The sequence below is a fragment of the Podarcis bocagei genome (assembly GCF_964188305.1).
Source record: "Podarcis bocagei genome assembly, chromosome: 5".
In the NCBI taxonomy this organism is placed as follows: Eukaryota; Metazoa; Chordata; class Lepidosauria; order Squamata; family Lacertidae; genus Podarcis; species Podarcis bocagei.
Genome location: NC_138129.1, coordinates 20,519,662 through 20,533,503, shown reverse-complemented (window position 1 = coordinate 20,533,503; position 13,842 = coordinate 20,519,662). Strand labels below are relative to the sequence as shown.

The following is a 13,842-nucleotide window of genomic DNA, read 5'->3' as shown; positions in this document are numbered from 1 at the left end:
GATGAAATGTACCTAAGAGAAGTATGCATAGCATGCCCACACCCAAAGACTGGCCCTGTCTCAAATGAACCAAGCAAACCCAGAAATGTAGCTTTAGGTCAGGCATAGGCAAACTCAGCCCTCTAGATGTTTTGGGACTACAACTCTCATCATCCCTGACCACTGGTTCTGTTAGCTAGGGATGATGGGAGTTGTAGTCCCAAAACATCTGGAGGGCCGAGTTTGCCTATGCCTGCTTTAGGTGATACAAGAGAAACTGCATGAAGTCAGTGCAGTTTGCACAAACCCATAGATGTCACAGGTAGAACAAGACAGAATACAAAACCGACAGCATGTTTTCAGACATGGGTATGATCACAACATGGGTATTATTCTAAGTCAGCCTCTATGGCATCCAAGTTAATTAATACCCACATTCTGAAGAGGAGCAACTGCACCCTAAATAGAAGAGCTAAATGCCCAAATCCACAAGGAACAATTAACATGTGGGAAACTTCATGGCGCTTTCATGCATCTCCCAAGGGAAACCATGTGCAAGCTGCTTGTGAAGACAACCTGCCATTTCAAGTCAAAGCTGAGGATTTTGCAGAATTGGTGGACCGAGAAGTCACCCCATATACATGTATCCACGTGGAATCCAAATTTGTCCATACAGTATGGCCAAAAATGAACTTAACTGTAAAGGGCCTAGATTAAGGTAGACAGCAAGTGTTGATAGCGCTGTGGAGCCTTCAGTGACAAATAGCAAAACGCCACTTAGATTGCAGCAACGAATTTTAAAGTGAATCACCATCTATAGCAACACACTGTAAAGGTTCCAAGAACTGGTGGCCCAGGAGACAGCTTTCTCTGTGGCAGCCTGAAAACTGCAAATCCCTCCTTTATAGAGGTGCATCCAGCATAATTATTTGCCTTTTGTCACATGCTGAAGACACACCCTGGCCTTTGACAGCTGTAAAGTATTTTGGTGATTTACCTGGAAATTGCTAATAAATGTATGACTGTTGTTGTAATTGTGATTGAGTTCTATGTGGTTTTAAATTCTGTTATTTGAGCCACTGTAACCCATCCTGGGAATTTAGAATGAAGGGCAGGTAGCAAGCCTTAATAACAATGATTATCATTTGTATTTGTACAGCTGACAGCTTTGTGACTCCTGAAGGGGAGCTTCAGGATTTTTTAACTGTGCAAACGAATTTAATCCATTTAGTGCATTCATGATTTATGCCAGGCTTTTGGATCCACAAAGTTAACTACAGTCCACCAGCAGCTTGAGAAAACTCCCTTTTTTGCCAACTGCCTGAGAAAAGGCTTGTCAAGCACCTGGCAAACCACAATTCATGGCTGCTTGGTGGGTCATACAGTGTGTAAGTCTGGTGAACACACATTGCATCCACCAAGATTAGCAGATTCCCTTAAAGTACAGGGCTTAAATTACTCACCAATTTTCACACACAAGAGACAGTGGTGCCTGCTTTGAGGACTGAAACACTTCCCACAAATAGCCACGTTCATCTAACACAGAACACATTCTAAAGCAAGAGTATTACAGCATTATTCTCTGAACAAATTTAATAAATACAAAATACAGATTTAAAAAATGATGATGACAATAAACATTCAGATACTGGAACAGGCAGATCTGAAGTGTTGACAAGCTGCTCACTGTTTCAACCTCAGCGGCAAACAGGTAAACTGTTCAGCTGGCATAGGCCACCTGACAAATGCTAAATAGCACAGGAAACTGGAGAACTGAAAATCCACAATCCACATATAGTGCACACTCTTATATTTAAACCTGCCTGCTAAGGTGTTTTAGCCCAAAAGCAGTTTAGGGTTTTTCTGTTGAAAGCAGCAAAAATGGTCACAGCTACTAAATGCTGCAATACATTTTATTCACTTGAATGATTTAGGTTGAGCGAAGGGAAAAGTCTGCTGGCAATGTGCCAAAGACACCTGCAATTATCCTGCAACAGCGGTAGAAAATTTTCCATCATGTGAAATTTAGAAGTTATTTTACCCATTACTGTAACAGTGTAACTGCAAATGAACTGTCACTCCACATCCATAAGGGGTGGTATCCTGGTCTCCCTTTTCTGATGGAAGGCATCTCTCAGCAGAATGTGGAGAGAAGCAAATTTCCAATGATACCACCTTATCCACACACACACACCCCTCCCAAACCTTCAAGTGTCCTTGAAACCTATAGAACAAATTTTAGGGGGATGTAGGGAGTGGGAAAATTGCTGAAACTGACATGTGCCTTTCATCAGAGATGCAGGAATAACTTATACGACCCAAAGTTTCTGAACAGGCGGGTGCACTAAGAGCATTTTGAAATCATCTGCAAATTAAAAACCAAGCATGAAAATCTATGTTGCTAAAAAAGTGTGGAAGAGACCCAGAGTAGCTAAGAAGAAATGTCTATTAAATCCAAATGCCATGGTCTAATACATGTACTGAAGTTCTCCATGCTGTCATTTACACCGATACATAGCCACATAGAAGTCAGTCAGAGCAAAGTGAATGATATACTCACAGTAAAACTGCAAGTTGCACAAAGGAAACACGGAATCATGTCTGCTGCCAACCTACATAATCCCAGTGACATTTAAAACAGATGTAATTCAATGTCACTGTACCCAGTTATTTTTCTTTCGAAGCAACTGTCAGTGGAGTGAAGCAGGAGTGGAATGCTCAGTGCCATGACAGCACATATAGATCTAGCTTAATTGTTATGAGAGAGATAATGTCCATACAGTCCACTTTACATGTGGTTTACAGCCCCTGCAAAGCCATGCTTGTGATCATGGCTCTTAGGACAAGTTAAGTCACCCTCTTGGAGAATGTAAGTGTCAGAGCTGCCCGAGGTCCCAGCTCACAAAGGACCAACGCCAGTTCGTTGTTATATACAAAAGTCTTTATTGAAGTTCAGTTTCGCTTTCACAGCCGCAGCGTGCAGCTCTACGTCTGAAACTCTAGACCGCTGAAGCTCCGTCTGAATCTCCTCCCCCCAGACACCAGTTTAAGACTCTAGCCTTGCTCCATCTCTTCCTTTGCTCTTTCCTCCTCTGGCTCCGCCTGTCAGCTGGGGTCTCGCTCTTCCTAGACTCTTCTGACGCTGAGTCCCCTGAGTCTTCCCCCTGCCTCCGGCGGGCTTTAGGACCTGGTTCCCAATCCGGGTTTTCTGCTGTCCCACGCGCCTGTACATTCAAACTTGGCGCGCGCGCCCAGCTGGCAACCTTCCTCCTGACCGTTACACTGCTCCTGTCACTGCTTCCCCCTTCGGGGAGGCTAGCTGGACCTGACCTCCCCTCCGTTCCCCCACTCTCCGACAGAGGCGTGGTCAGCCCTGACTCATCTTCTCTCCCTGCTGGATGAGACGCTGGCCCTGACACATGGGACTCTTCCCCCCCACTACGCTCTGGTGGGGAAGCTGGTCCTGATTTCCAGCTGCTGCTTTGGGAGTCCCCGCTGGCCCCTTGTTTCTGGTGTGTCCCCCCTGGGACCCCCCTTGCCCTGACCATCGGCGCCTCCTTCTGGGAATCTTCTGATTCGCTGGAGAAGCTCATGGAATCTCTCGGGTCACTGCCATACTCCCCTACGCTGCCCTCAGATTCTTCCCCTTCGCTCTCCATTTCCTCTCTCCCCTGTGCCTCTGTTCCTGAGCCCCTGACAGCAAGCTTCCTGTTTCATAGAATCATAGAACTGGAGAGCTGGAAGGGGACCACAAGGATCATCTAGGCCAACCCCCTGGAATGCAGGAATCTTTTGCCCAATGTGGTGCTCAAATCCACAACCCTGGGATTAAGAGTCCATCCTCTACCAACAGAGTTAACCCAGTTTGGCTTGCATCGAACTTTAAAAACTCTGGTTTCTTTTCTCAATTTAGGCTACTTTCTGCACCATCCTCTGGTGAGACCAGTGATCCACAGATTTACATTCAGTGAACTTTTTGTACTGCATTCAATTTTGGCAAGAACTTGGGTAGCAATCATTAGACTCCTAGAAAAAAAAATAGGATACCCTGCACCCTTTTAAAGCCACACATGTACAAACATAACAAAGAACCTGCCTTTTCTTAACTTCTTCAGAAATCACCTTAAAAAGAAAAGAAATGCCACTGGAAATCAAATGTGTATCAATGAGACAGTCCACTGCCAGAGTACAATGAACTGACTCAAGTTCCCTCCACCACACCCTAATAAGCAGATGGACTAAATCATAACTGCAGGCTTAGATTCTGAATAGAAACCTATTTCCAGCATTACTCACACAAGTTGCCTATTTTCATTTACATATTATGAGTAGTGCGGTATTTAATATCCAAGCACTTTAATAGCTTGCTACTCTTCCAGTTTCAGATATTCAGATTGGGATGTGTGCTGGGTCACACATAGCTAAGAAGAAATCTGAAGCGAGAATCCGTTGAGCCAAGTCCAACATTTTATTTTTTAGGCAACAACGGTAGTTAGAAACAATGGAAGTGCAGGGCTTCAGATCTAGAAACATAGGAAAAGCTTTTCCAACAGCTTCCCTTTAAGCTTGTTCAGTAACTAGACTTCTTAGACATCTGTTCTGTGAATGGGTTACGGCATGAAGGACTGGTAAGTCCTATTACCACTGATGCCATCCCCTTCATAATACTCACATCTTTCCTCTGGATTGGCAAAACGTGGGTCAGGCAGTACCCCCTCAGAGGACCTGATTAAAGTGGAGAGCCTTTAGCTGCCGATTCCTATTTTAAGCCTCTTCCAAACCTTAAAAAGTTCTGATTAAGGAAGCAAACTCCTTTAGGAACACAAAGGGTTCCTATTTGTGCTGTAACCTTGAACAAGACATATTTGCTGTTCCTACAACAATTGCAAAATAGGGACACTGCCAGCTCTTGCGTGTGCTAGATTTCTGGAACAAAATCAATATAGCCAGACACGTCCTCAGACGACTGGATTTCAGACTCCCCAAACATCTTTTAAAATGTTTGGAATCGCCCATGAAGGAGACTTAAATGTGGGGTTAATCAGTTGATTTTGCTACGAACAGGAGCTTGCTCTAAAGCAGACTTGTAAATAGCCACTTGCTCAAGCAGAGTACCAAGTCACCTGCTGGTGACTAAGACAGTGAAGCTTTTGTAAATTTCAGTAGTTGGATCTTCTGTGGCACACTGATGTGCCATGAATAACACAGACAGGTTAAGTGGGGTGGACTAGTAACTCACAGGCTTATTTGCATGCTTGTCTCAAAAAGCCCAACACAGAATCCTAAGCCTTTCCAAATGCAATTAAGACTGCAAACAGGTATATAAAAAAAAACCTTAAACACTTTCTTATACACTGAAGAAATGCCAGCTCCTATCAGCAGTGGCAAGATGACAGGCTGACAAAACAGAATTAAATCAAGGAGATCAGTTTGCACTGCAACTGCATCCACTAAGGGCTGGCATCTGCAGGCTTCATTCACTGGAGCCTGGGATGGGTGGGGTTTTGTCTTTCAGTACAGCAAGAAAGTGACCTAAAAAGCACACTTATAAGCCTTAGTCACATGAGGCAGGAAAGTTACCGAAGGAAGGACGTGCTGTTTCCTGAACGAAGGCGGGACTTAGATTCTCACAGTGTTCGGCTGGCCAAGACAAAATGTCTTGTGCTGAACTGAAGGAGGAGGACCCAAGTTTCTGAATGCCATGGATATCTAAGTTACCAGCGAGTTTTAAAGATACCAGCTCTAGAGATGTCCGAAAAATTCCCAAGTATATACAAATGTTTGGGACTACAGGATCCGTAAGCCTTGCTCTTTCTTTTATGTTCCCCAAGCTTGATGCTTATTATTTCTTAAATGGTGTTCTATGAAGGGCAAGGGAAGTAGGAAATCCTGCGAAGGTCTTTGACTTTTCTCCAGATTCCTGTTCCAGCTGCCAGCCGGCACTTACCACATGGCACTTACTAAAAAAGTAAACAATATTTATGATGGGTCACAAAATGGATTTCAAATGACTAGCATGCACTGGATTTCTGGCAACACCTTGACCCTAATGCCCTCTGTTAGGGATGCATACCAACAGTGAACAGGGGCACCCAACCCTCTCTCCCTGCCACTCCCATTTCTGTTTCTGACACCTTTCTCTCACCCTCCCCACCCAGATGGCAACTGGGGAAAAGGCAGATCATTCTTAACAGAGTCCTGAACCAATCACTTGCAGTGGGTTTCTGTCACTGCATCTATTTCACTACATCTTTCTCCTCTCACAAAATGGGGCTGAGGGCTGCCCACTCCAGCTCAAAATGTTCTATCTGCCATGTAGCAGCTACCTATGAGGCTGAGATAACAAACATCTGATCAAATCACACTGGCTGGGCCAACAGAATGGTCTGCCCAAAATTATCAGTCTCTGGGTTTCTAGGGAAAGGCCAACCAGTCAGGGCCTGCCCTCATGGCTGGGTAAATTTTAAGTAGGGTTTCAGCCAGATGCCCGGTAGGGAAACTGAACTTAGAAACTATAAAAAATGAAACTTTATTGCATGCCCATTTTTCTGTTCACCACACCCAAAGCTGGAAACACAAGAATTACCTGCTTGCTTGCTTACCCTCACACCACCTAAAATAGTAAACTAATGCTAGAGCTGAAAGGGGCACCCTCCAGACAGACTTCCACTCCCATCAGCCCCGACCAGCAAGTCTAACTGCCAGGATAATGGGAATTGTAGTCCGAAATATGGAGGGCCACAGGTTCCCCCCATTACAGGACTGCAGAAAGGGTTCAAAGAGCTCATTCATATGATACAGTATATACTACCAACATAGTAACTAATTTCAGGAAAAAACTGAAATGACCATGGGGCCTTTGTAACACTACTTTTGGAGAAGAAAGAAGTTTGAAAAGCATCAGGAAAAAAGTAAGGAGGCAGCCAGAATGGAGAGAAAAAGACCATCTGAAGACAGCACTCTAATATGAGCATAGCATCCTAACCCCAAAACTGAAAATGGGCAACTACTCAAACACACTATTTCATAAAACGAATAATCATAACTATTAGGATGAAATGCAGATTTTTCTTAAAATTCATATGCAGTGGGAATACTAAAGCACATGTGAATATGTAAGATCACACCACTGTCCTCACTGTAAAACGATAGATAAGAATAGTTTTTTGGCCTTGTAGCCTAAACTTGCCACAAAATATATTACCTGCCCCAACCACCCAAAGCCACTATGAATAAACACATCCAACATCACTTCTGTTAAGATACACAGCCTCAGGCTTTTAGCAAATCTCCTGGGAAATAATCTCCCAGTGGAGAATGTTAAGGACATGGCTACTTTATAGTAGTTATTCAACTGTAAAAAATAGTCAGGTTTACCAGTGTGAGCTTTTGCAACATACCTGGCTCTATGCCTCCAGAAAGTCATCTCACACATTACATGGCAACAACCACACATTTGCCACTCAACAGAGAATTGCAGCTAATCACAGCTGTTTGTTGACTTTACAGGACAAGTTCACAGTCCAATCACTTTTACTACAAAATCACTACACTGAAAAAATCATCAATTGAAAGAAATAGTAGTTAATTAACAATATTCTGCCGACTAAATCTGAATTTCAAGTATGCATGCCCACATGCCAGCTGGCCTCAAAACCTTCTCTTCCACTTCAAATCCGCAAGTATTGCCACTTCTAGGATGGACCTGCATATGTCAAAAGACCAACCAGAACAATATTTGTTGTACTGATTCGATAAATCCTTTTGTTTAGTTAATAAAGGGAGCCAAGGAGTCATCAAGTAGAATATATGTAATGAGAGATTAACTGATTAGGCCGATTATAATTATTATTATTTTCAACCAACTAACCTACCCAGTTAGCTAAGCAATAAAATCTAGTCACAACTTGCAGAAAGAAAAGTTGGTTAGAGCATGGTGCCGATTTCCCTTCTCTAGCAGCAGAATATTCTCACGAACTCCCTTTCCAGGGGAGTCACTTCACACGCCCGGCTGCCATTCCTCAAGTGCGCAACAATCCCGAGTAGACGAGTAAAGGAGATGTTCCTTGCAGGTGCGAACCAGGCCACGCTTTCCACTAGGGGCGAGGTGTGTGCGGGCGTGTGCGGGGAAGGCTTCAGAGGTTCCAGGCGCGCGCCAGAAGACAGATATCGGGCGTCACGTGTGAACAGAACCCTTGACCTGCGTCAGACCCGGAGTCCCACCCGCGCCACGTTTTAACCCAGAGGCGAGAGAAAGAACCCCTTATTTCCCCCCCCCCACGCCCCGCTCACGCCGGCCTCACCGGGGGAGTAGAGCTCGGCCAGCTCGCGGGCTCCGGCGTGCTGGGCTCCCCAGCGGGGACAGGCGCCGTCGGGGTCCCCTTGGACAGCTGGCGCAGCGGCCTCCGCCTCGGACACCGCCCTGCTGGTCCCGGCCGCCCGGCCACGGGCGCACTCGGCCGTGGCCCCGCCGCGGCCTCGCTCCCCGCCTTCGTCCTGCTGCTCGCGGAGGCCGGCCTCGTCCTGGAGCTCCGGCCCCGCCATGGCTCGCGCTCCAGCGCCCGGGGCGCCTCCTGGCAGAAGCGACGAGGGCGGCGGCGGCAGCAGCATCGCGAGGCAACCCGCCCAAAGGCCAGCCGCCGCGCGCGACTCGCCGCCTCTTTCTCGCCCTGCAGGAGGGAGGGGGCACGGAGGGACGGGGCGGGCCTACAGGCCCGGGCCACGCCCCTCCGAGGAGGAGGGCCCGGCCAATCAGAGGAGCCCCGCGCGCCGCAGCCGGCCAATGGCGCCCGAGCTGGCGAGTGGGAGGGAGGGGCGACCGCCTCGGGGGGGACGGCGGGTTCAGGTCCCCGCCCACTCCTCTTGAGGGAGGCGCTGGAGGGAACGCCCCTTTTTCCTCGCCGATCGCTCTCTTTTCTGCCTCGCCCGCAGGCGGCGTTACGGAGGGGGAGGGGGCGGGGCAACCCATGTGGCAGCCTTGGCGCCGCGCGCGCGCTAAGGGAAAAGGGGCTCGCCCCCCCTGCAATTCCGAACTGCGCCTTGGACTTTAGTGCGGAGCAATGCAAATTGGGGGGGGGGCTGCTTCTGTAGCATCAAATAATAATAATAATAAGTTATTATTTATACCCCGCCCATCTGGCTCACTTTCCCCAGCCACTCTGGGCGGCTAGTATAGGGTGTTTGATGTATGGAAGTGAGAGCTGGAGCATAAAGAAGGCTGGTCGCCGAAGAATTGATGCTTTTGAATTATGGTGCTGGAGGAGACTCTTGAGAGTCCCATGGACTGCAAGAAAATCAAACCTCTCCATTCTGAAGGAAATCAGCCCTGAGTGCTCACCTGAAGCTGAGGCTCCAATACTTTGGCCACCTCATGAGAAGAGAAGACTCCCTGGAAAAGACCCTGATGTTGGGAAAGATGGAGGGCACAAGGAGAAGGGGACGACAGACGACGAGATGGTTGGATAGTGTTCTCGACCAACATGAGTTTGACCAAACTGCGGGAGTTAGTTACACCTTCTCACTATATAGAAGGATCTGGCAACTTCTGTTTCAGTGTATCTGAAGAAGTGTGCATGCACACGAAAGCTCATACCAAGAACTAACTTAGTTGGTCTTTAAGGTGCTACTGGAAGGAATTTTTTTATTCAAACTGCGGAAGGCAGTGGAAGACAGGAGTGCCTGGCATGCTCTGGTCCATGGGGTCACGAAGAGTCGGACACAACTAAACGACTAAACAACAACAATATAGGGTGTTTAAATTACGTAAATGTTCAGGTATTTTTCAGAAGGGTGTGTTGTGTCGCTCCTGGCTGTTGCAGCAAAAGCAGAGTGTTTGTTGGTGGCATCATAAAAGGGTAATGGAGGTTTATTAGGGCGTCAGCTTTCGTAGGCTACAGCTCACTTCACCAGATGCATGAAGTGTTCTGCAGTACTGAGTTACAGGTGTGCACAAACACTCAAACACACACACAGCTTGCTGCAAAGAAATGGAGATTGCAAATGGGTCAGAAAAATCCAGAACATCGCGTTTCAAATGTGAGGTTGCATTTAAATAATCGTTGAATGGCTGTTGTAGAAGTTGCTTTGGCACCAGCCGTGGGAAAGCGACATATAAATCAAGGCAGCTTTTGCCCTTAAAAGGTGGTCTTTAAAAACAAAATAACTTGTATAGATAAATGAAGCTCGGGTTGCCTCATTCAGAAGTAATGGCAGCGCCGGCCCACCCATGAGGCAAGGTCTGGCGATGGTCTCAAGAAGCAGGGTCTCTTGAGCTCCTGGGAGCTGGACTGATTCCCAAATAAGTGTGCTAGGAGAGCAAAGCTGTTAGAAAACCTTCAAGTTCAGAGACATGGAAACATAGGAAGCTGCCTTATAGGGAGCTGGACCATTGATCTATGATGTAGCTCAGTATTTTCAACAATACTTCAGCTGTCCAGGACTTCAGATGGGTCTCCTCACCCTACCTGAAGATGCTGAGGATTGAACCCGGAGCCTTCTGCACAAAAAGCAGGTGCTCTACCACTGAGCCACAATATACTTTTGGGGACAAAATAATAATAATTGAGGAATATTGTGGTCTTTATGCCATTCTTCTGGTCTTTCTGGAGGCATCTGATAGACCAGTTCTGGAAAGAGAAGAAAGCTGGGTTGACGTCATTCTATTTTGACAATGTCCCCTATTATCCATTCGTTCCTGTGCTTTTTATACCCTGGTCCTATGCATATTTACTTGGAAACGTATCTTACTTGAGTTTGATCCTAAGCATAAGTGTACATGGGACGTAAAGAATGCCTTTGTCTATCGCTATTATGGCACATCTAGTGATGATAACCATTGTAACCATAGTAGCATCGACTCATAATGTTATGCCATGACCATGTCATGGATTGGTTAGCAACACTAGCATAGTATTATAGGCATGACGTTGCACTGATGCAACTGTCCTGGAGCCTTGCTTTATTTGCCAATATTTGTATCTTACAAGACTAGGCCCAAATGACTCACTGCTCATTCATTATGTCAAAAGCAACCAGAGGGAAGCGATGGAACATACAAGTGTGAATGTGAAGTGGATAACCAGTGGGTGCCAGAGAAGTCGAAATCTTACTGGTTTATTTATTTGACAATTTTTGGGTAATAATTTCTTATTGAAATTTTCAAAAAATTGACATATACTTCAATATATAATTAAATTTATATTTTCTCAACTTCCCGTCCCATTTTTCAGGGTGTTTTAATTCCGCCCCCCCCCCCTTTGCTGCACAATACCCTCTATTTCATATATCAACACAACAATACTGTATGCTCTAATTCCTTCTGTTGCTTATATTTCAAACACTGCTTGTGAGTTCATCAAACCATAATATTTCTTTAAATAGTCCAAAAAAGGCTTCTTCCACAAAGCTCTCATTGTTAGATTTTTCTGTTTTGGCTGCTAACTTTGCCAATTCTGCATCGTCCATTGCCTTGCTTATCCATTCTTTGGTAGGAACTTCATCTTCCTTTTATTTGTCAAGATTTATATACCTCTTAATTGACAAAAGCAGCTTACATGAAACTGCATAAAATATTAATTAAAAGTATGAGCCAGATTTTGTACTATTTTGGTTGATATTGGGGAGCCAGTGTGGTGTAGTGGTTAAGAGCGGTGGTCTCGTAATCTGGTGAACCGGGTTCGCGTCCCCGCTCCTCCACATGCAGCTGCTGGGTGACCTTGGGCCAGTCACACTTCTCTGAAGTCTCTCAGCCTCACTCACCTCACAGAGTGTTTGTTGCGGGGGAGGAAGGGAAAGGAGATTGTGAGCCGCTTTGAGACTCCTTAGGGTAGTGATAAAGCGGGATATCAAATCCAAACTCTTCTATTACCCTGCTGTGGATTTTGGATTCCTTGCACAATAGCCAACTTTAGCACAGGATGTGAAAAAGAGTTGCTCAGCCAACCTCAGTGTGATATCAGAATGTATGGCCAATGGCACTGCTTTTGTGACAACTGGACAAAAATGATCACCTAGACCAGGAGTGAGGACCAGCTGTTGTTGGACTACAACTCCCATAATCCCTGATCATCAGCCACAAGAGCTGGGGGTGATGGGAGTTGTTGTCCAACAACAACAACTCTAGAGCCACAGGTTCCCCACCCCTGGCATAGACTGTAGTGATTTCTAGAGGGCTAGCCATGTTAGTCTCTAGCAGCAAAATTTACCAAATAATAATAAAAATAATAATAATTTATTATTTGTACCCCGCCCATCTGACTGGGCTTCCCCAGCCACTCTGGGCGGCTTCCAAAAAAATATTAAAATACTATAATATATCAAACATTAAAAGCTTCCCTAAACAGGGCTGCCTTCAGGTGTCTTCTAAAAGTCTGCTAGTTGTTCTCTTTGACATCTGGTGGGAGGGCGTTCCACAGGGAAGGCGCCACTACCGAGAAGGCCCTCTGCCTGGTTCCCTGTAACTTGGCTTCTCGCAGTGAGGGAACCGCCAGAAGGCCCTTGATGCTGGACCTCAGTGTCCAGATAGAACAATCTGTCAAAGTCAACAAAACATGCCCCAATTAATATTGTACCTATTTTTTTTTTAAGTGCCACAAGAATCTTTGGTTGTTTTAGATCGTGATGAGACAGTAAAAGTACCTGGACCCCAATAAAAAGACAGAAAAGAACAGCAGCACATCCAAAGCAATTTCTTTTGGCTGCCTATTGTGGAACACGGGAAGCCTTGTTGCTTTCTTTTGTGCAGGCCACGGAACAGTGCGTCTGAAGAAGCAGCTCTGCCGGGATGCATTATTAAATAGAGAAGGTAAAAGCCAATCTGGAGTAATTTCCAAGTTGCAGCATGCCAGGCTTGGGAATGTAGAAAAGGAGTGGGAGCACATAACCCTCGTTTCCGGAAGGGACCCTAAGGAGGTCTCCCCCACTTCACTTGCTTCTGCTTGAGAAAGGCCTGTGCTCCCTAAGGGGAGCTAGGGTGCAGGCTGTGGTCAGGGACTTATAAAGGGACCGTTAGTCAGACCTACAGAGAGAACTCTGTAGTCCTATATACCATTTTTGCAGCATTTGTTTTAAAAAAATGGTTAAATGAATGAATGAATGGTGATGATGATGATGATGATGATTTGAATTTATATACCGCCCTATACCCTGAGGAATGAATGAATGAATGGCTGCATAACAAATGTAGAAACCAAAGACCACTAGGTGTCAAATACAAATTTAAATACAACTGTGGAGTATTTGCCAAATATTTGAACATGCAGAAAACAGTTGGGTGGATCTTCCAACTCTATGATTCTATGATTCTTTACCGAAGCCTGCTTTTTTAACGTGAAATCTTGCTGCTTATGTAGTCTTAAAACACCAGGCTGCATACACACCATACGTTTAAAGCACATTGTTTACCCCACAGAATCCTGAGAGCTGTGTGTTTACTTCCCACAGAACTACAATTCCCAGCACCCATAAGAAACTACAGTTCCCAGGATTCTTTGGGGGAAGTCATGTGTTTTAAAGGTATGGTGTGCACGCAGTCCAAGAGACCTTTTCATTCCTCTGGGCACATGGAAACCTGCTTCACATTCAGACACTCTGAACGCAGCTGTGCATATCAGACTGACCTGACTGTAATCATTAACCTATTTCTGAAAACAGAGAAGTTGAATAATTAGAAAAAGATGAGTCTATTGAGCAAATGGTTGGCTAATATTCTCTCTGTTTTTCCTGGATTTACTGGGCAAAGTCTTTTTAATCAAGTCCCATAGCAAGTCCCATAGCAACTAACAGTGTGAATCTCCATAATTCAAGTTGCAGAGAAATGCTTTCAAATTTTATCTTTTTTTTTTTAGTGGTACCCAACAAGCTACC

At 45.4% G+C, this 13,842-nt stretch overlaps 1 protein-coding gene across 1 annotated transcript in view; it reads right to left on the bottom strand.

Annotated features, from left to right (window-relative positions):
• The window catches only part of LOC308588211 (plasmanylethanolamine desaturase 1-like), a 40,113-nt gene extending 31,509 nt beyond the window's left edge, over positions 1-8,604 (bottom strand). Inside the window, exon 1 of the mRNA XM_081196613.1 lies at positions 8,283-8,604. Coding sequence (XP_081052739.1) covers positions 8,283-8,589 — 307 coding nt within the window. The 5' untranslated portion in view covers positions 8,590-8,604. The remainder of the gene's footprint in view (positions 1-8,282) is intronic.
• Between the last annotated feature and the right edge of the window lie 5,238 nt (positions 8,605-13,842).